The sequence below is a fragment of the Mustela lutreola genome, chromosome 3 (genome assembly GCF_030435805.1).
Source record: "Mustela lutreola isolate mMusLut2 chromosome 3, mMusLut2.pri, whole genome shotgun sequence".
NCBI classification, from domain to species: Eukaryota; Metazoa; Chordata; class Mammalia; order Carnivora; family Mustelidae; genus Mustela; species Mustela lutreola.
The window spans coordinates 161,987,280-162,006,203 of NC_081292.1; the positions used below are offsets into that span (position 1 = coordinate 161,987,280).

At 40.1% G+C, this 18,924-nt stretch overlaps 1 protein-coding gene across 5 annotated transcripts; it reads left to right on the plus strand.

Moving 5' to 3' along the window:
- The first annotated feature begins 1,128 nt into the window (after nucleotides 1-1,128).
- On the plus strand, nucleotides 1,129-18,901 carry NMI (N-myc and STAT interactor). 5 transcript variants are annotated; one of them, XM_059167370.1, is made up of 9 exons: nucleotides 1,137-1,421; nucleotides 5,574-5,663; nucleotides 6,588-6,683; nucleotides 7,684-7,851; nucleotides 11,065-11,227; nucleotides 14,284-14,390; nucleotides 14,478-14,664; nucleotides 17,529-17,635; nucleotides 18,488-18,901. In XM_059167370.1, the coding sequence occupies exons 2-9, from the start codon at nucleotides 5,580-5,582 to the stop codon at nucleotides 18,689-18,691; spliced, it is 1,116 nt and encodes a 371-aa protein (XP_059023353.1). In that variant the 5' UTR covers nucleotides 1,137-1,421; nucleotides 5,574-5,579; the 3' UTR covers nucleotides 18,692-18,901. The 5 variants fall into 5 exon arrangements, with proteins under 5 accessions (XP_059023356.1, XP_059023353.1, XP_059023355.1 ...); XM_059167371.1 differs by lacking the exon at nucleotides 1,137-1,421 and adding an exon at nucleotides 1,460-1,602; XM_059167373.1 differs by lacking the exon at nucleotides 17,529-17,635 and having other exon boundaries at nucleotides 1,129-1,421.
- The last annotated feature ends 23 nt before the right edge of the window (nucleotides 18,902-18,924 follow it).

Here is an 18,924-nt window from a genome sequence, read left to right on the forward strand (position 1 = left end):
GAGACAGAGAGAGAAAGCACAGAGGGAGAGGGAGAAGCAAGCTCCCTGCTGAGCAGAGAGTGGGAGGAAAGGTGTGGCTCGATTCCAGGACCCTGGGATCTTGAACTGAGCTAAAGGGAGCCGTTTAACCCACTGAGCCACCCAGGCGCCCCTCCCATCAGTATTCTTGATATAAATGAATTTGACTTTTGTAAATATTTTTTTTTAGGCCACTGTATTATTTTATATAACTTTATATTTTCTATAGCACTATATCCTAGAATGTATCATTTTGACACATCCCCTCCCTGACCTGTTTTTGAGCAAGTGCAGCTGTGAGATGGTTCTTTGTGTAGGACTAAGAAACACTGAAGTTCTTGAAATAAGCCAGATGTTTTTATTTTCAAAGGAAAAGATGACACTTAGTGAAGCATTTATTTACAACTTCACAACAGAACAGATTATAAGAAAACTTTCAAGAGACATGGGTCATAGAAACCAAGTGAACACGACAGCTTTCCCAACTTCACAGCCCAGAAAATGTTGCAAAAGACAAAAATTGACCTTGCGCTGGCTGTAAATATTTGTAGTTTGAGGTTAAAATGACTAGTGAATTACAGTGAGAGTTACTATCTTGAAGAGGGGCTTCCACTTTGACCTTAGTTGGTTTCTATCCACTTTGTGAACTGTATGTCCAGTAATATACACATAAAAAGAGTGATTTTTAAAAAACACGCCCTGAAATTAGTGTTGATGCAAACTTCAGGAAGATGTTTTGGATAAACTCTCTCAAAACAAAAAAACACTTTTATTTTTTAATTTTAGTATAGTTGACTTACTATAGCTTATTCATTTCTGGTCTACATCATAGTGATGGCCCCCATGACACGCCTAGTTACCATCTGTCACCATACAGAGTTACTACGATATTTACTGTATTCCCTATGCTGTACACTGTATCCGTTACTAATTTGTTTTGTAACTGCAAATTTGTACCTGTTTAATCCCCTTCACTTATGTTGCCCAAACCCCTTCCGGCTTCGCCACCTAACAGTTTCTCTTCTCTATCAAAAGAGCCGTGCTTTAAAAATCGAAACTGAAAATACTCGTAACTCGTTAGTAATTATTCCCTGCAGACACCGTATTTGGTATTCCAAAGAGGGGTTAGTTTTAAAGAAAATCCCCACCGGAGCAGAGCTTTCTTTTTCTTCCCTTCCTTTTGCCCTCTTTCTTCTCTTTTGTCTTAGGAACCCAGCTGTTCCTCCGAGTGCCGGGCGCACTGGGGAATCCCGCCGCGCCAGCCTCGGGGACCCTGGCGGCCCGCCCAGCCCGCGGGGCTCCCGGCCACTCCCGCAGGCGCTCGCTCCGCGCACCGCCCAGCCGGCTTTCCCGGAAGGGCGGGCGCGCTGGGCTCCTGGCGCTGTGTTCCACCGGCGAGGCGGGTGAGTGGGCGCCCTGCCCGGTTCCCTGGCTGCCATCCCGGCTCCTACAGAGGCCCGCGTCTTGGGGAGGCACGATCCGCGGGGCCCTGCCCACCGCAACGCCGGCAGGGCCCCGCGGGGAGCTCACGGCTCGCTATGGGACGGGGCCGCCGGGACGGGGGTGGAGGCGGGGGCGAGGCAGGTGCGTCAGTCCCCCCTGTTCCCCGCCCATCCCGTTTCCCCTCCCTCTTCCCCCTCCCTCTCCTTCTTCCCCCTCCCCCTCCCTCTCCTTCTTCCCCCTCCCCCTCCCTCTTCCCCTTCCCCCTCCCCCCCGTCCCCATCCCCCCACTTCCCCCCTCTCCCCTCCCCACCCCACCCGCCCCACCCGCTGCCTCTGACCTCGTGGTCTTCCCGCGGTTTGCTTAATTTCGGAGATTGAAATGTAAAGTGGTCTGTGTTTCCCCACTGTTTCAGTCGTGTCTCTCTAGAGAGATTAGGGAAACTTGATTCCTTAAGGAGATTTACTCTCCCAGCCCCGTGCAGGGTTTGGCAGTTGTGCCTCACTTTTCAGAATACTCAGGGATTTTCTCGAAAGAGACATCTAAAGGAGAATGGGATGTTTTTCTGTCTATAGAATATGCATACTTTTTTTAAAAAAACTATATTTGTGTATAACCATTTTATTAATGACCCCCTCCGTGGTTCCATCCCCTCATTTCCTTTCTTTTTGCGGCCAGGCAAGCAGGTGGAAAGATTCCGTTCTGTCTCGCCTGGGACAAAGGGATATGAGTACAGGAAGATAGGTGATGATGGGTAGTGGTGGTAACAATGACCACCGATTTAGGGGCTTAAACCTCACAATTTAGGGACACCGGAGTGGCTCAGTCGGTTGGGCGACTGCCTTTGGCTGGGGTCGTGGTGCTGGGGTCCTGGGAGCAGGTCAAACATCCAGCTCCTTGCTCTGTGGGGAGCCTGCTTCTCAGTCTGCCGGACACTCCCCGTTAGTGCTCTCTCTCTGATAAATAAATAAAATCTAAAATAACAACAACAACAATAATAATAAACCAAACAACAACAAACCACAGATTTATTATTTTAACAGTCTGTAGATTACAAATCCAACCTGGATCCCACTGGCCTAAAATTAAGATGTCTGCAGGGTTGCCTTCCTTTCTAGAGGCTACTGGGAGGAATCTATTTTATGTTTTTTTTCCACCTTCTTTTATATGTTGCCCACCTTCCAGAACTTAGTGATGCCCTTTCTCTGTATAAAAAGGCAGCAACGCTGCTTCTCTCTTGACCGTTACTCTGTTGTCACACCTCACTCTGACTTTGCTCTTCTGCTTTCCTCTTTTACTTTTAAGGGTCCTCATACTTATATTGGCCCTACAGATAATTCAGAATGATTTTCATATTGAAGTCAGCTTTAATTCAATTTTAATTCAATCTACAACCTTAATTGTAATTTGACATATTCATAGATTCTGGGGATTAGGGGTAGGTATCTTTGAGAGGGCCATTGTTTTGCCTACCATATAATGACATAAAAGGAAGCCTATTAGCATACAGTCCACTTATGCAAAGAAGGAAAGTATCCAGACCCTAAATATACCAGAAAAAGTTCTAGGAATATTTCCTAGTAGTAGACTATTTATATGAGTTAAATATATTGAGAATCTTCATTACAAGCGCTTAAGAATATAGATTTTTTTTTTTTTTTGAAGATTTTATTTATTTGACAGACGCAGAGAGAGAGAGAGAGAAAGAGAGAGAGAGAGAGAACACAGCCTAGGGAGTGGGAAGTGAGAGAGGGAGAAGCAGGCTTCCCGCTGAGCAGGGAGCCCTATGCAGGGCTCAATCCCAGGACTCTGGGATCATGACCCGAGCCAAAGGCAAATGCTTAAGGCTGAGCCACCCAGGCACCCCAAGAATATTGATTTTTTTTAAAGCAACAAAAAAAGTTACCATTTCTGCTTTCTGGAAACGTAATAACAAAACTTCATATGCTTGGTATGTCCTGAACAGAACAAGGTACCACACAATTCTGTAAATAATGAGAGTTTTCATTGTGTTTGCTTATATTATGCTCTGAATAGATGCAAGGAGGAGTGGGCATGGTCCTTGGTCTCAAGGTCATGACCATCTAGTCATGGAAAGTGACATGGGTACAAAAATGCATATGAAGTTTTGTTATTTTATAATTAATTTCTCTGGCAATGAAGAACTTGACTCCTTTTATCCTCTGTATATTTACTTACTTGAAAATCTTCTTTATGTACCTTTGGCTGCTGGAAGCTCTAGGCTTGTCTTGAATATTTTCTGACCCATAGGAAGAATCAGCCATTGTTCCAGGGAACCCTGGTTCCCTTTACTGGGGAATAGATTAGAAACCAAGATCTAGGTGCTCTCTGATCCCCTCTGTTTTTGGACATTGCTGTGTTCACACTAATTTTTTGCCAGTCTTCTGTTTTCTTTTTTTTAAGGAGGAATAAATATTTTCCCTGGTTTTTTTTTTTTTTTTCCCCTATAGGAATAGTGAGAATTTAGCTACTTGAAATTTTAGAGGAATATATCACAGACTGGTTATTAATGTGCCTTAAACACAATAAAAACAGTTATGATATTCCTTGATTCATTTTTGATCTAGGACCTCTCCATCTCAGCAAATTCATATGCAAGCAAATGTTCTTTACTTTTTTATGCCATAGATTCCTTCCCAGTCTGATAAAGCTCATGGACCTTTAAAAAAAACGTTTTTAAATGTATAAAGAAAAATATATATAATTACAAAGGAAATTAATTATATTGAAATATGGTTATCAGAATATTAAGTAAATTTTTAATATAGTAATATATATCACTATATTACATTATATTATAAGACCTAGTAGTGAGTTTAATAACTGCCATAATTTTGAAGGAAAATTTTACACAAACTATATTTCAGGATATCTGCAATAGTTTCGACATTTTATGAAAATATTTGTGCCGTCTTGGTGACGTTTGTTGCAGGTGCTGCAAATGCAGTGTGGCTTGTTGCCTATATCCGTATTTGAAGGGAATGCTAAATTTCAACCAGAGAGTATTAGAAGTAAAGATGTAATTTTTTTCCTGTTCCGGTGTATGGACTAGGGAGGATCTGTGAAAACTCCAGATAAGAACTTCTGTACATGTAGGGACTCTTGGGTGCCTCAGTCAGTTAAACATAAGACTCTTGATTTCAGCCTGTGTCTTGATCTCAGAGTCGTGGCCCTGAGCCCGGCATTGGGCTCCAAGCTAGGTGTGGAGCCTACTTAAAAAAAAATTAAAAAGGGGCACCTGGGTGGCTCAGTTGGTTAAGTATCTGCCTTTGGCTCAGGTCAGGATCCCAGGGTTCTGGGATCGAGCCCCACATTGGGCTCTCTGCTCAGCAGGAAGCCTGCTTCTCCCTCTCCTGCTTCCCTCCACCTTGTGTTCCCTTTCTCGCTGCCTCTTTCTCTCTGTCAAAGAAATAAAATCTTTAAAAAAATTTTTTTAGAAAGAACTACTGTACATGTGGAGGGGTTTGGCAGGGGTGCTTTTTAGTCCATTTACATTTGGAAAATACAATAGGAAGAATTGGATTTTTAAACTTTTTCTTTTTTAAGATTTTATTTATTTATTTGACAGAGAGAGACACAGTGAGAGGGGGCACACAAGCAGCGGGAGTGGGAGAGGGAGAAGCAGGCTTCCCACTGAGCAGGGAGCCTGATGGGGGCCTCCATCCCAGGACTCTGGGAACATGACTCGAGTTGAAGGCAGAAGCTTAACGACTGAGCCACCCAGGCGCCCCAGAATTGGATGTTTAAATCAAAATCTTTGAAAAGACCAAAATAGTAATCTTTTAAAATGGGGTACCATATATGATTAAGATGTGAACTTCAAAGGAATATTAATACCTGTCATTTTCTATTATTGTGTTGAAAAGCAAATGATTTTTAGAATGCTTTTATATATTTATAGGTGTGAAAGTTATTTGAAATATAGACTTTGTTCAAATATAAGCCATATGATAGTAAAGACTTTGATGATAGGAAAAAGATACAGCAAAGATGAGATGTTTCTTCTTCTGTAAAATAGTAAAAGTTATTTCTTTCTTCTTGAATTTGTGTATATATACTATTTTTAAAAATATTTACTTTTTGAAATAATTAGGTAATCATGGCAGCCGATGAGGATAACAAAAAACAAGTTCTTAAGGAGCCTTTGTCAGATAAAGAATATATGAAAGATGAACAAAGAGAGGTAAATATTACTGTTAAAATTAATTTTTATCTATTAGTTTTGCAGTGAGGGATGTTTTATATATTTTTGCCCAACATTACTTTAAATTTGGGAAGATTTTAGAGTTTTCACAAAATTTGTTTCTCCATTATTCAAGCCTTGTGAAAACAATCTTACTTCTGTTCTTTTTCTTACAACATTAGCTGTTTTTTCTTTCCCTCCATCCTTTCTTTGATTTGCACCCAGATGTTAAGAGCTTAGTTATCAATTATATGATCAGACCCAAGAGAAGATGGAGGCTCAGGTGGCTTAAGCCACTTACCCAGGGCCATATGTCTGACATGTAAAGGCAGTTGTACTGTGGGAATCCAGCAAAAACATTTTTTAATTGCAAGTAACATATGTCCACAATTACAGTGCAATTTACTTCTTCATGTTTTAAAGATTTATTTATTTACTTTAGAGAAAGCGCATGAACAAGCCTGAGCTTGTGGCGAGGAGGGGCATAGGGAGAGGGAGAGAGAGTCATAAGCAGTCTCTACACAGAGCACAGAATCCAACACAGAGCTCTCGGTCTCATGAACCTGAGACAATGACCTGGGCGGAAATCAAGTCGGATGCTTCCCTGACTGTGCCACCCAGATGCCCCTCTAGTGCAACTTGAAAGGCATATTGTTGTCACATAGCCAGGAAAGGAGCTGCTAAGATTCAGGTCTGGCTCTCAATCCTTGCTCTGCTAGACAAATGTCTTTGACTTTGGTCTAGTGTGAAAGGTAGTTTCCCTGCTTGTATGAAGGAGATAATAATACTTGTCAGAAGTAGGAAAATCTGCAGTGATAAGTGTGTTTTTTGGCTTTTATCAGGGTGATAGGAAGTTAGCTTCTTTAATTCATTTAGAAAAACGAGGTCAGGGGCTGTTGAATTTTTTGATGTTGTTTGTTTTAGAGATTAATTGATGAAATTGTGAAGGAAAATACTCAGTTAAAAAAGGAGATCCAAAGGCTTGAAACTGAGTTACAAGAGGCCACCGGAAACTTCCAGGTACCTCTTTTTTTTGTTTGTTTTTTGTGCAGGGGGGACTTATTTCAAATGTTATTTTTATTTTTTAAAAACTTTTTTTTCAATTATTATTAACATATATTTTTTGTTTCAGGGGTACAGGTCTGTGATTCATCAGTCTTACACAATACATAGCGCTTACCATAGTACACATCCTCCCAATGTCTGTCACCCAGCCACCTCCTCCCTCCCCGCTCCCTCCACTCCAGCAACACTCAGTTTGTTTCTTGAGATTAAGAGTCTCTTACGGTTTGTCTCCCTTTCTGGTTTCTTCTTGCTTCATTTTCCTCTCTTTCCCTGTGATCCTCTGCCTTGTTTCTCAAATTTCTTACATTAGTGAGATCATATGATAAGTGTCTTTCTCTGATTGACTTATTTTGCTTAACATAATACTCTCTAGTTCCATCCACGTCATTGCAAATGGCAAGATTTCATTTTTCTGAAGGCTATTATTTCATTGTATATACATCTTCCACATCTTCTCCATCCATTTATCTGTCGATGAACATCTGGGCTCTTTCCATAGTTTGGCTATTGTGGACATTGCTGCTGTGAACATTAGGGTGCATGTCCCCCCTTTGGATCACTACATTTATATCTTTAGGGTAAATACCCAGTAGTACAATTGCTGGGTCGTAGGGTAGCTCTATTTTCAACTTTTTGAGGAACCTCCATACTGTTTTCCAGAGTGGCTACACCCACTTGCATTCCCACCAACAGTGTAGGAGAGTTCCCCTTTCTCCCTGTCCTCGCCAACATCTGTTGTTTCCTGACTTGTTAATTTTAGCCATTCTGACTGGTGTGAGGTGGTATCTCATTGTAATTTTGATTTTTATTTCCCTGACGCCAAGTGATGTTGAGGCCTTTTTCATGTGTCTTTTGGCCATTTGGGTGTCTTTGCAGAAATGTCTGTTTATGTCTTCTGCCCATTTCTGGTTACATTATTTTTTTTTTTTTGAGATTTTATTTATCCATTTGACAGACAGTGATCACAAGCAGGCAGAGAGGCAGGCAGAGAGAGAGGAAGGGAAGCAGGCTCCCCGCTGAGCAGAGAGCCCAATGTGGGGCTCGATTCCAGGACCCTGGGACCACGGCCCGAGCCAAAGGCAGAGGCTTTAACCCACTGAGCCATCCAGGTGCCCTGAGTTTGGTAAGTTCTTTATAGTTTTTGGATACTAGCCCTTTATCTGATAACGTCATTTGCAAATGTCTTCTCCCATTCTGTTGGTTGTCTTTTGGTTTTGTTGACTGTTTCCTTTGCTTTTTATCTTGATGAAGTCCCAGTAGTTCATTTTTGCCCTTGCTTCCCTTGCCTTTGGTGATGTTTCTGGGAAGAAATTGTTGTGGCTGAGATTAAAGAGGTTGCTACATGTGTTCTCCTCAAGGAATTTGATGGACTCCTATCTCAGATTTAGGTCTTTCATCTATTTTGAGTCTATTTTTGTGTGTGGTATAATAAAATGGTCCAGTTTCATTCTTCTGTATGTGACTGCCCAGTTTTCCCAACACCATTTGTTGAAGACACTGTCTTTTTTCCTTTGGACCTTCCTTCCTGCTTTGTTGAAAATTAGTTGACCATAGAGTTGAGGGTCCATTTCTGAGTTCTCTATTCTCCTCCATTGATCTGTGTGCTTGTTTAGTGCCATCTCAGGTACCTCTTTAGCATTGGTGGTATAGTCGTGAGCATAGCTGCCTTCCAGATACCTCTTTAATGATTTTATGTATCACATTTTTAACTGACACCATTTTTCAGAAAAACCAATTTAGTTATACAAAATTCACTTTTAAAACATTGTGGTCATTGATGGCACCATTGTTTGTAATAGCCCCAAACTGAAAACAACTCAACTGTCCCTCCATAGTAGAAAGAATTATTAATTTGGGGTGTATGCACACCATGGAATCCTGCACAGCAATGGGAATGAATGGACCACAACTACGTGCAGCCACATGGACGAATTTCATAAATACAATGTTGAGCCAGAAAAGATAAAAGAGGGCACACCATATACTTGCATTTAAATAAAGCACAAAAGGAGGATGTTAGCAGTTAGTATCCTGGTTACCTTCGGAGGTACCAGGCAGCCGAAGGAGGCTTCTGGGGTGTTTGTCATATTCTGACTATTGATCAGGGTTCTGGTCACATATGTGTGTGGTCACTTTGTAAAATTTCATCTGGCTGTGCATTTCTGATAATATACTTTTTAAAAAAGATTTTATTTATTCATTTGACAGATAGAGATCATAAGTAGGCAGAGAAGCAGGCAGGGAGAGAGGAGGAAGCAGGCTCCCTGCTGAGCAGAGAGCCAGATGTGGGGCTTGATCCCAGGACCCTGGGATCATGACCTGAGCCCAAGGCAGAGGTCCTAACCCACTGAGCCACCCAGGCACCCCTGATAATACACTTTTAAAATTTATGTATATATTTTTGTTTTTCTGTGTATATATATGTTCGCTCAAAAACAAAAAAAAGATGATGGTCATGATCAGTCACTTTTGGATCAAATTCTTGTCTTCTCACTGAGTTTCTTTATTGTTCTTCTCATGCAAGTAATTTAAATGAATTTCACAGTTAAAAAAAAAATGGTTGTATATCTTCACCGTTTAAATTCTCTCCTAAATTTTCCTGTACTTGAATTAGGCATTCACCCTTTTTTTTTCTTCATAATGACTTGTATTTTTAAAAAAATATTTTATTTATTTATTCATGAGAGATAGAGAGAGCGACAGAAAGACAGAGGCAGAGGGAGAAGCAGACAACCCCAGGAGCAGGGAGCCTGATGCAGGATTCGATCCCAGGACCCCGGGATGATGAACTGAGCTGAAGCCAGGAGCTTAACCGATTGAGCCACCCAGGCACCCAAGAACTCCCGCTGTTAAAAAAAAAAAATCCTGTCTTTAGTTTTAATGCTTAGAACATTGTCACTTTTTGTTTCTGAAATGGGGGCTAAGATACTGAATATCAGGAAGTGGGGTTCACCATGTGTATGGGACTTAGCGAACACTGTTACAGTTCTGGTTACTTCTCAGACTGGAGAGGAATCACTTAATCCTACAACTCAAAGGGCCTTAGGAACCGAGCCAGCTCAGCTGATCCAATTTACAGAGGACTGAAACTGTGGTCTAGGGAGCATAGGTGAGTGGCTCTTGGCCAAGTGTGCCCAAGACCGGAATCAGGCACTCTAATTCCAGAAAGCTCTCCACTTTTCAGCATTATATTGAGTACTTCCACAGTGTTGGGAAAACCTCTGCCTTTTCTCAGACACTGCCAATTATTTTTGAAATTGGATTTATGCTGATCCGAAATTCTATGTAGGTTATCTGTGAAGATATAGAACAAATGTGAGATTAGGTCAAATAACACTGAATATTTCTAACCCCTTTGTGATAACACAAACATTCTCTTTCAGCATATAAAATATGGGAAATAGAAATGCAAACAACAGATTCATTTGTGCATTTATGTATAATTGTATATGCCTGTTATTCCCAATGATTTTAAACAGATAACTACAACCATGTAAATTTATCTTTCAGATTACAAATTTTGCTGATAGTCTCCCTTCACATTTTTATAAATCTAAGTTTGATAATGGTTAAAAAGTTGATGGACAGGTGTTGGGTAAGGGAGAATTTAAATTTGATAAATGTTAAATCCTATAATTCAGGAGTCTTTGTTTTTGGATAAAATTATCTGGGTTTACTATCAAAATAAACCTGGTATATACTCAACTCTAGTTTATACTGCTTTGTAGTGAGAGTAAACGTACTGTCTAATGATTCCCTGGTAAGATAGCCTGTTATTGGAACAGTTGTTTAAAAGGTGCTTAACTACAGGAATGATGTAGGCTTTAGAATCGAACACTATACAATATTGGCTAGTTTAAACATTGATTAGAAAAAGTGAGAGATTATGTATTTATAATTTAATCTGGGGAATAATATTAAAGGATCAGCATCTGATTACATTACTGAGTACTTCCCTAGGAAGAAGTCATTACTAAGGTTATTAAATAAGACCACACTGGGGCGCCTGGGTGGCTCAGTGGTTAGGCCGCTGCCTTCGGCTCAGGTCATGATCTCAGGGTCCTGGGATCGAGTCCCGCATCGGGCTCTCTGCTCAGCAGGGAGCCTGCTTCCTCCTCTCTCTCTCTCTGCCTGCCTCTCTGCCTACTTGTGATTTCTCTCTGTCAAATAAATAAATAAATAAATCTTTAAAAAAAAAAAAAAAAAGACCACACTGCATTTTGTGGGATTCTGAAATCAGTGGAGAATGAATTATTGGATGTACAAATCACATTTTCACAAGAAGGGCTTAAGTTATTTCTTACCTTGATTTTAATCAAACATTTCTGTTTATTAGATTAAAGAGGATATTCCTGAAACAAAGGTGAAATTCACATCTTTAGAGAATCCTGAGAATGACAGCCAGTTTTTAAATATCTCCTGTTCATTTCAAGTGAGCTCACAAGTTCTTTATGAGCTGCAGAAAGGACAAGCCCTTATCACCTTTGAAAAAGAAGAAGGTATGAGTAACGCTAAAAAATTTGACCATGTTACTTTTTGGAAAGCACGGAGACTTTCAGAGAGCTTTCTTCGATATTTGATCTATTGTTTTACAATTTTTATATCTATCATTTCATCTCATCTCATTGTGACATCTTGGGGCAGATAGGATTATCCCTTTTTTTTTTTTTTAAAGATTTTATTTATTTATTTGACAGAGAAATCACAAGTAGATGGAGAGGCAGGCAGAGAGAGAGAGAGAGGGAAGCAGGCTCCCTGTGGAGCAGAGAGCCCGATGCGGGACTGGATCCCAGGACCCTGAGATCATGACCTGAGCCGAAGGCAGTGGCTTAACCCACTGAGCCACCCAGGCGCCCAGGATTATCCCATTTTATGATGAGAAAACTGAGACATTAAGTGCCTTGAATGTGATCACTTGTTCAGAACATGACGCCTCTGGAACTCAAGCCCAGGTATTGTTATGTCCAATACCAGCATCTTTCTACACCTGCTACCTCCAAGTGATGCTAGTAATAATGTTTTAAGCTGGCAGAGCTCTACTCAGGTCTCAGAGGGTTCTCACAGACATCTCATTTTATACTCTCATGACTCTGTGAAAGCAGTACAATAGGAGAATTATTATTTACATCTTGTAACTAAGAAAACAAATTCTTGGGTGTTTAAATGACTTACCTAAGAGCACATTACTGGTGAATGGAAAAAGCCCAAGAGTCAGAGATTTGGGAAAAGGACCTGATGTTAGCTGAATCTGCCATGGTGTAGGACCCTGTTCAGCGCTAGGGGCACAATAGGACAGTCTGGCCTTCAGTGCCAACTTAGTCCATTTCTAGAGTGTGATTTGGGTTGGGTTCTTTCTGAATCTCAGATTTTTATGACAGCCTTTGTGGTAGTACCTACCTCATGGGTTGGGTTGAGTATTAAATGAGAAACGCTGACATAATATTTAGCACGGTGTCTGACACATAATAAACACCTAGTAAATAAGAGCTGTCGTTGCTACTCATTAGGAATTTTCCAGATAAAGAAACTGAAACTTTAAGAAGACGAAGAACTTGCTCAAGGTTTATATAGATAAAAATTGCAAAACTGGGAGTCAAACCCATGAGTATCCATGTGCCTTGTACTAGACCAACAGTGCCTGGAGCAGGCCACTCTTCCAGGCCTTTGGTTTTCTATTTGTCCAGTTATGGGGTGGGGTCAGATGGTCTTAAGCCTTTCCAGTGCTCAGATTCTGATAATCTAGGATTATAACTTGTATCTCCTTACACCTGGTATCTCACTATAGCCTGCAAATAAATATTAAAAAGAAAGGCATTCTAGCAGGTCAGCATGTGAACATACAGTTGGTTCACCATGGGTCCACCCTGGATCTACCTTTGAGCCGAGGGCAGAGGAGGTGGCCGAGGGCGCTGTGTTGTCCGTTGGCAATGGTAATGGGGATATAACCAAAAGACAGAAGCGAGGATTTGGGAGGCAGGGATTCTGTGCAGGAATGACCCGAGAAGGCTGGAACCAGGGTTGTCTTCAGAAACAGCTGCATCGCTGCTTCCATTCTGGGCACGGCTCTGAGGTCTTGCTCTCCTGGGACAACTTTGGGCTTATACACAATTAAACAGGAGTTGGCCTTTGATGGAGTTACAAAAGTTGAAACGCAAGTAGTCCTCTCAGCTGCGTCAGATAACCAGATGTTGGAGGTTTGGGTGGGGGGTGTGGGAGGGAAAGGGCATCATCTAAGTGTTACTTCATTGACATTTTCTGGTATTGTTGCCTGTTGTCATTAACAAACAAAAAAAATTGTAATTCAAGTTATCGAGTCATATCATGGTACAATGAGTACGAATTCCCACATGACAACGCCCTGCCTTTTAGCCTATTTCTCTCTTCCTTCAGCTGTGATGTGTGTGCTGTCTGATTGTCATACACGCATGTGAGATTTATAAGACCGGGAGTGGGCATCTCTCATCTTCATGACAAATTAGAGTAAGCATCTCTGTATTAACAACTGAAGTGTTATAAACTCTCATGTCACACAATTAAAAATAAATGCACACCCACATGCATCTTAAACTGAAATATAGTTGCTATCTGGAGTTCTAATGATTTTTGGCATAATTACATTACTGAGCCTCTCCCATTTGCACAAATAAATTAGATTTGATAGTTTTGTGATTGGTAGAGGCTATCATTTTAGTAAAGTGATTTCAAGAGCATTTTAACAAAAGTAGAATTCCTCATTAAGTATAGCAAAAACATAGAAAAGACTCACCCTTTGAGAAGTTGACAAATGATAAATAAGATTGTCAGAATGCCACTGACCCACACAACTTTTTCCTACTTACTCAACATGGAAGAAGTTTCTGGCTGTGCTTTAATTAATGTACTAAGGGAATTCTCTCATTCTGTCAACAGGGGAGTTCTAGAGGGTGTGTGCTGTGCTGAAATAATATATGAATTTCTGAAGGCTTACCAGGCTTATCTCTTAGGAGATGAGTGTAGAACTTGATGACACTTTCGCATTATAGCTTTTTTTCCAGTTCCTGAGAAATAATTAATGCATATCACTAAGTTTAAGGTGTATGACATGATGGTTTGATTAATGTATATTGTGAAAGTGACCCAGCAGGTACAGCCAACATCCATCTTCTCATATAGGTGCAATAGACAAAATTCCCATAAATTCAACAAAAAAGGAAAAAGCTTTTTTTTTTTTTGCTTGTACTGAGAACACTTAGGATCTACTCTCTTAATAGTTTTCCTGTATACCACACAGCATGTTGTATGTTACATCCTTGGTACTTTTTCCTCTTATAACTAGAAGTTTTTACCTTTTGATTACTTTGTAATTATTGATGTATTTTGACATTCCAACATTAATATATTTATTTGCCACTTTGGCGGCAAGACCAATAACACTTGGAAGTCCTAGGAAAATTATTAAAATTAGATCCTTTAAAATGAAAGGAAAGTTAAAATTTTTAGGATAATTTGTTCTTAAACTGAAAATGAAAACGTTTATTCAAGTATTGGCAGTTCATACTCCCAAATATTTTTTCAGTTGCCCAGAACATCATCAGGATGGGGAAGCACCATTTGAAGATAGAAGATGTAGATGTGGAGGTTTTGGCCAAGCCAGTTCCATTAAATTCAGGAGTCAGATTCCAGGTAACATGGGGATGATCGCCTTCTAGATTTCTATCAGGTGTGAACACTTTTCTCACCCCTGTTGCTGAGTGTGGAATGATTTCCCAGGTTCATGAAGCGTACTCTAAGGTGAAGATCAACGTTACTGAAATTCCTGACGGATTGCCCGAAGATCAGATGAGAGACAAGCTAGAACTCAGCTTTTCTAAGTCCAGAAATGGAGGCGGGGAAGTGCTCTGCGTGCAGTACGATAAGCCGTCCGGCAGTGCTGTGATCACATTCATGGAACCTGGAGGTATTCGCCCAGTTAGGCAGTTACAGAGTGCTTTACCATTTAAATTATGTTCTGCTGTTTCTTTTCTTTTCTTTTCTTTTCTTTTCTTTGATTTTTTAAAAAATTTATTTGACACAGAGAGAACAAGAGTGCACAAGCAGGGGGAGAGGGAGAGGGAGAAGCAGGCTTCCCATGAGCAGGGAGCCTAACTCGGGGCTCCATCACAGGACCCCGAGATCATGACCTGAGCCGAAGGCAGATGCTTAACCCACTGAGCCACCCAGGCTCCCCCTTTCTTTTCTTTTCTACCTTTTTAAAAAAATCTATTTATTTATTTTCAAGAGTGACAGTGAGTGAGCTGGAGAGGAGTAGGGGAGAGGGATAGATACTCTTCTTTTTTTTTTAGGGTTTTATTTATTTATTTGACAGACTGAGATCACAAGTAGGCAGAGCAGCAGGCAGAGAGAGAGAGAGAGGGAAGCAGGCTCCCCACCAAGCAGAGAGCCCAATCCGGGGCTTGATCCCAGGACCCTGAGATCATGACCTGAGCCAATGGCAGAGGCTTAACCCACTGAGCCACCCAGGCACCCTTATGAACTGCCATTCCTAAAAGTGTTCCTTTTATACTTCTTTTATTTGGAACTTAATAGATAGCATAATGAGAGAGGATTTTTTTTTTAACCTTATAAAATGGTAGAGTACTGAAAATTATTTCTGGGAACGCTCTTGAGGAATATTACGTATAATGAGTATATCAGTCTTCCTGCATCCTCATCATAGGCCAGCCAAGGAGCCAGGTGTTCAGAAGTGTATCTCCTCTGATCTGCTGCACGATTCTGGAGATAGACATTATACTCATTCTATTGAGGTGGAAACTGAGTCCTTGGAAGGGCAAATGACTTACCCCAAGTTACAGAGGGTATGTGGCAGAGAAATCTAAAAATACGTATGTATGAGACTGTCACTTCTATCCCACCTGTTTTGACAGATGAGGGTCTCTTAGGTGGAGGGAATAGATTCCGGGGAAGACAAAGTGTGATTGTAAAGAACAGTTAGACATCTGTTCCCTTTATAGATAGAAATGGATCTTTACCAAATCATCAGAGGAGGGCTTACATTCTTATGGTTAAAAATGTAGAATTCTACAGCTGCTTTTGTTAATATGTTCAAGTGATTCTCCATGTAAAAATATCTTGCTCGGGGCACCTGGGTGGCTCAGTGGGTTAAGCCTCTGCCTTCGGCTGAGGTCATGATCTCAGGGTCCTGGGATCGGGCCCTGCATCGGGCTCTCTGCTCGGCGGGGATCCTGCTTCTCCCCACCTCTCTGCCTGCCTCTCTGCTTACTTGTGATCCCTGTCTGTCAAATAAATAAATAAAATCTTAAAAAAAAAAAAAATCCTGCTCTAGTTAATTCAGTTTGTAGGGTTTCCCCTGGGTTTGCACATATAATAGAAATTCAGTTATACAACTGAAAAGCATTGACTGATTGTTTTTTCATAACGGAGTAATACATTCTTTTCAAAGAAAATTGAAATAAAAAAGAACATTAATTTAGCAGAGGTGGAGACATTTCATTAAAATTCCCTTTCTTCTACTATGTGGTTAGGTATGGTTAGTTGAATGTCTTTCTAGATTTTTCTGGAATTGCAGGATCATGTGGTGATTCTGTGTTTAGTGTTTTGAGGAATGGCCATACCATTTTGCACAGTGGCTGTACCATTTTATACTCCCACCAGCAATGTCCCAGGGTTTCAGTTTCTCCACATCCTCACCGATAGGGACCTGCCCTCTTAATCACTGCACCATATTGCTTCTTCCAGTTGGACTGGTGAGAGAAGAAAAAAAGTGATAGGATATTCCTAAGAACTGTTTCTGTTCAACTTTATGCAATCGGAGACATTATTATCTTTTTCCTCTCTAGGAGAAAAATGCTGCTAAAAAGAAATCTGATTATTCTTTGTGTTAGAGGAACCTGATGAATTTCTGTTATTTGCCTTCATTTCTAGATGACATTCAGATCCTCCTGTCCTTGGTTAACATCCTTATGTCAGTTTACTGAATAATAATACATGATATTATTCAGTAAACTGACATAAGGGGCTGAATAATATCATGTATTATTATTCAGTAAACTGACATAAGGATGTTAACCAAGGAGAGGAGGGATCTGAATTATAGGATAACTAAGTGATTTTATGTATGAAATATATATTATAGTAATACAGTAATTTATTATATAAGTCTATATTTTTAAAATGTATATGCATAGTATTCTTTCTTTTTTTTTTTTTTAAGATTTTTATTTATTTGTCAGCGAGACAGAGTGAGCACAGGAGCAGGGGGAATGGTTAGAGGTAGTGGTTAGGGGAGTGGTTAGAGGTAGAAGCAGGCTCTCTGCTGAGCAAGGAGCCCATTGCCTGATATGGGTCTCGATCCCAGGACCCTGCAATCATGACCTGAGCCAAAGACAGACACTTAACTAACTGAGCCACCCAGGTGTACCTATATGTATAGAATTCTAATCATAACTTCAGTTATACCTCTTGAGAAACTGGGAAACTCGCTGTCTTGTTAGGATGGGCATGTTACTCTTTGCAGATGGTTATTGCATTTTATGTAGTTCAAGATAGATCTGTCTGAGGTCATACAGCTCTCTGCATTGACTGCAGTGGATAGTTCAAGACAGAAGGATCTATTAAGCCCCATTCTTATCTGGTCTTGTATTTTTCAAAATTATATACTGTGAAGTAGATTGCAGAATTTTCAAAAACATAACCACTCAGTTCACTATTTACTGTAATGTGCTGTTTGAAGAAAGTTTTAACTTTGATTAAAAATGTCTATGGTATAAAGAAGAAAATAATTTTTTAAAAATTTACTTCTAGTTGCTGACAAGATTTTGAAAAAGAAAGACTATCCGCTTTATATAAATCAAAACTGCTATAGAGTTACTGTTTCTCCATACACAGAAACACACTTGAAAAATTTTCAGGTAAAGTCATCTCTTTTCTTTCATTTTGGGGATTTATGACTAAACCCTACCTCACAAAAAAAAAGGGAAAAGGTGTGAGTCTATTACTGTTTCATCTTTAGTGAGCAATGTCAAAATAGTTTCTTCATATCCGTTTGGTGCAAAATAAGTTTGTCTTTTAAAAAAACATTTTAATGCAAAACTGTACCTCATTTAATTTCTTACATACTTTTTAAAACTTGGAATTACTCAGATAATGGTATAATATTTTTGTTTGTGGAGACATAGCTGTATTTCTCTCATGTGTCCACTATCCTTAAAAATAATTCTTCCAGGAAGCCAGCTTCTCCCTCTCCCTCTCCCTTCTCCCCCTGCTCATGTTCCCTCTCTCGCTGTCTATCAAATAAATAAATAAAATTTTTAAAAAATATAAAAATAATTCTTCCTACTCATTTTCTCTGAACTCATTGTCTGTACCCCCAACCTATTCCTTTTTTCTGTTCCTACTTAGGTATTAAATGACACCCCCATCTACCTGGTTCACCGTCCTGAAAGTTACAACTCATGCTGAATTCTTCATTTTGCTTTATCTCTCGCATTCGTTTGGTCACTGGCATCTCTGACTACCACTTTCATGGCCTTTCTGTCCACAGAGATGCCCGTCTTTCCTCTATTTATCATAGTGCCATCAGCGTTATCTTTCTGAAATTCAGATCTGACTTGGATATTCTCTTGCATGAAACAGCTTACTAAGGCTCCTGGTCTCTTCTAAGATAAGGTCCAAAATATGCAGCAGAGCTCTATAAATCTAAAGTTCTGCAATTCGAAGCTCTCAGAAAATTTTTTCTTTATCTTCCTAATTTTCCTTTTCAGGTGTTTTCAGGAATATCAGAGAGGACAGTGCTTCTGAGTGGGCTGGAAGAACTTCAGATGACGGATATAGAACTTTTAGAGGATTTAGTTAACATTCATTTCCAACGGGAAATGAACGGAGGTGGAGAGGTGGAAGTGGTCAAATGTTCTCTAGGTCAACCTTGCATCGCATACTTTGAGGAAGAGAGGAATGGAATGATCTGAATATTAGAGCCTGTGAGCCCAAATCACTGCCAGTATGTGACAAAAATGGATATCCCTTTCCCTTTAAAGAATGAAGTCTTTTCATTCTTTAGTGGCCCTTTATTCTTAGATACAAAATATCCATGTTTCTGAATTCTTTGTTTCAAACCCTGTTGCATGCTTACCAATGCAGTAAGTGCACTATATTAAAAAGTTTTGTTTGTTCATAAATTATGTGGATTGGTGCCATGTCC

Excerpts from the sequence above, each read along its gene's own strand:
- NMI (XM_059167370.1), top strand. The coding sequence starts at position 5,580 with ATGGCAGCCGATGAGGATAACAAAAAACAAGTTCTTAAGGAGCCTTTG. Across the intron at positions 5,664-6,587 it reads TGAAAGATGAACAAAGAGAG|AGATTAATTGATGAAATTGT; the intron begins GTAAATATTACT and ends TGTTTGTTTTAG. Across the intron at positions 14,391-14,477 it reads ATTCAGGAGTCAGATTCCAG|GTTCATGAAGCGTACTCTAA; the intron begins GTAACATGGGGA and ends ATGATTTCCCAG.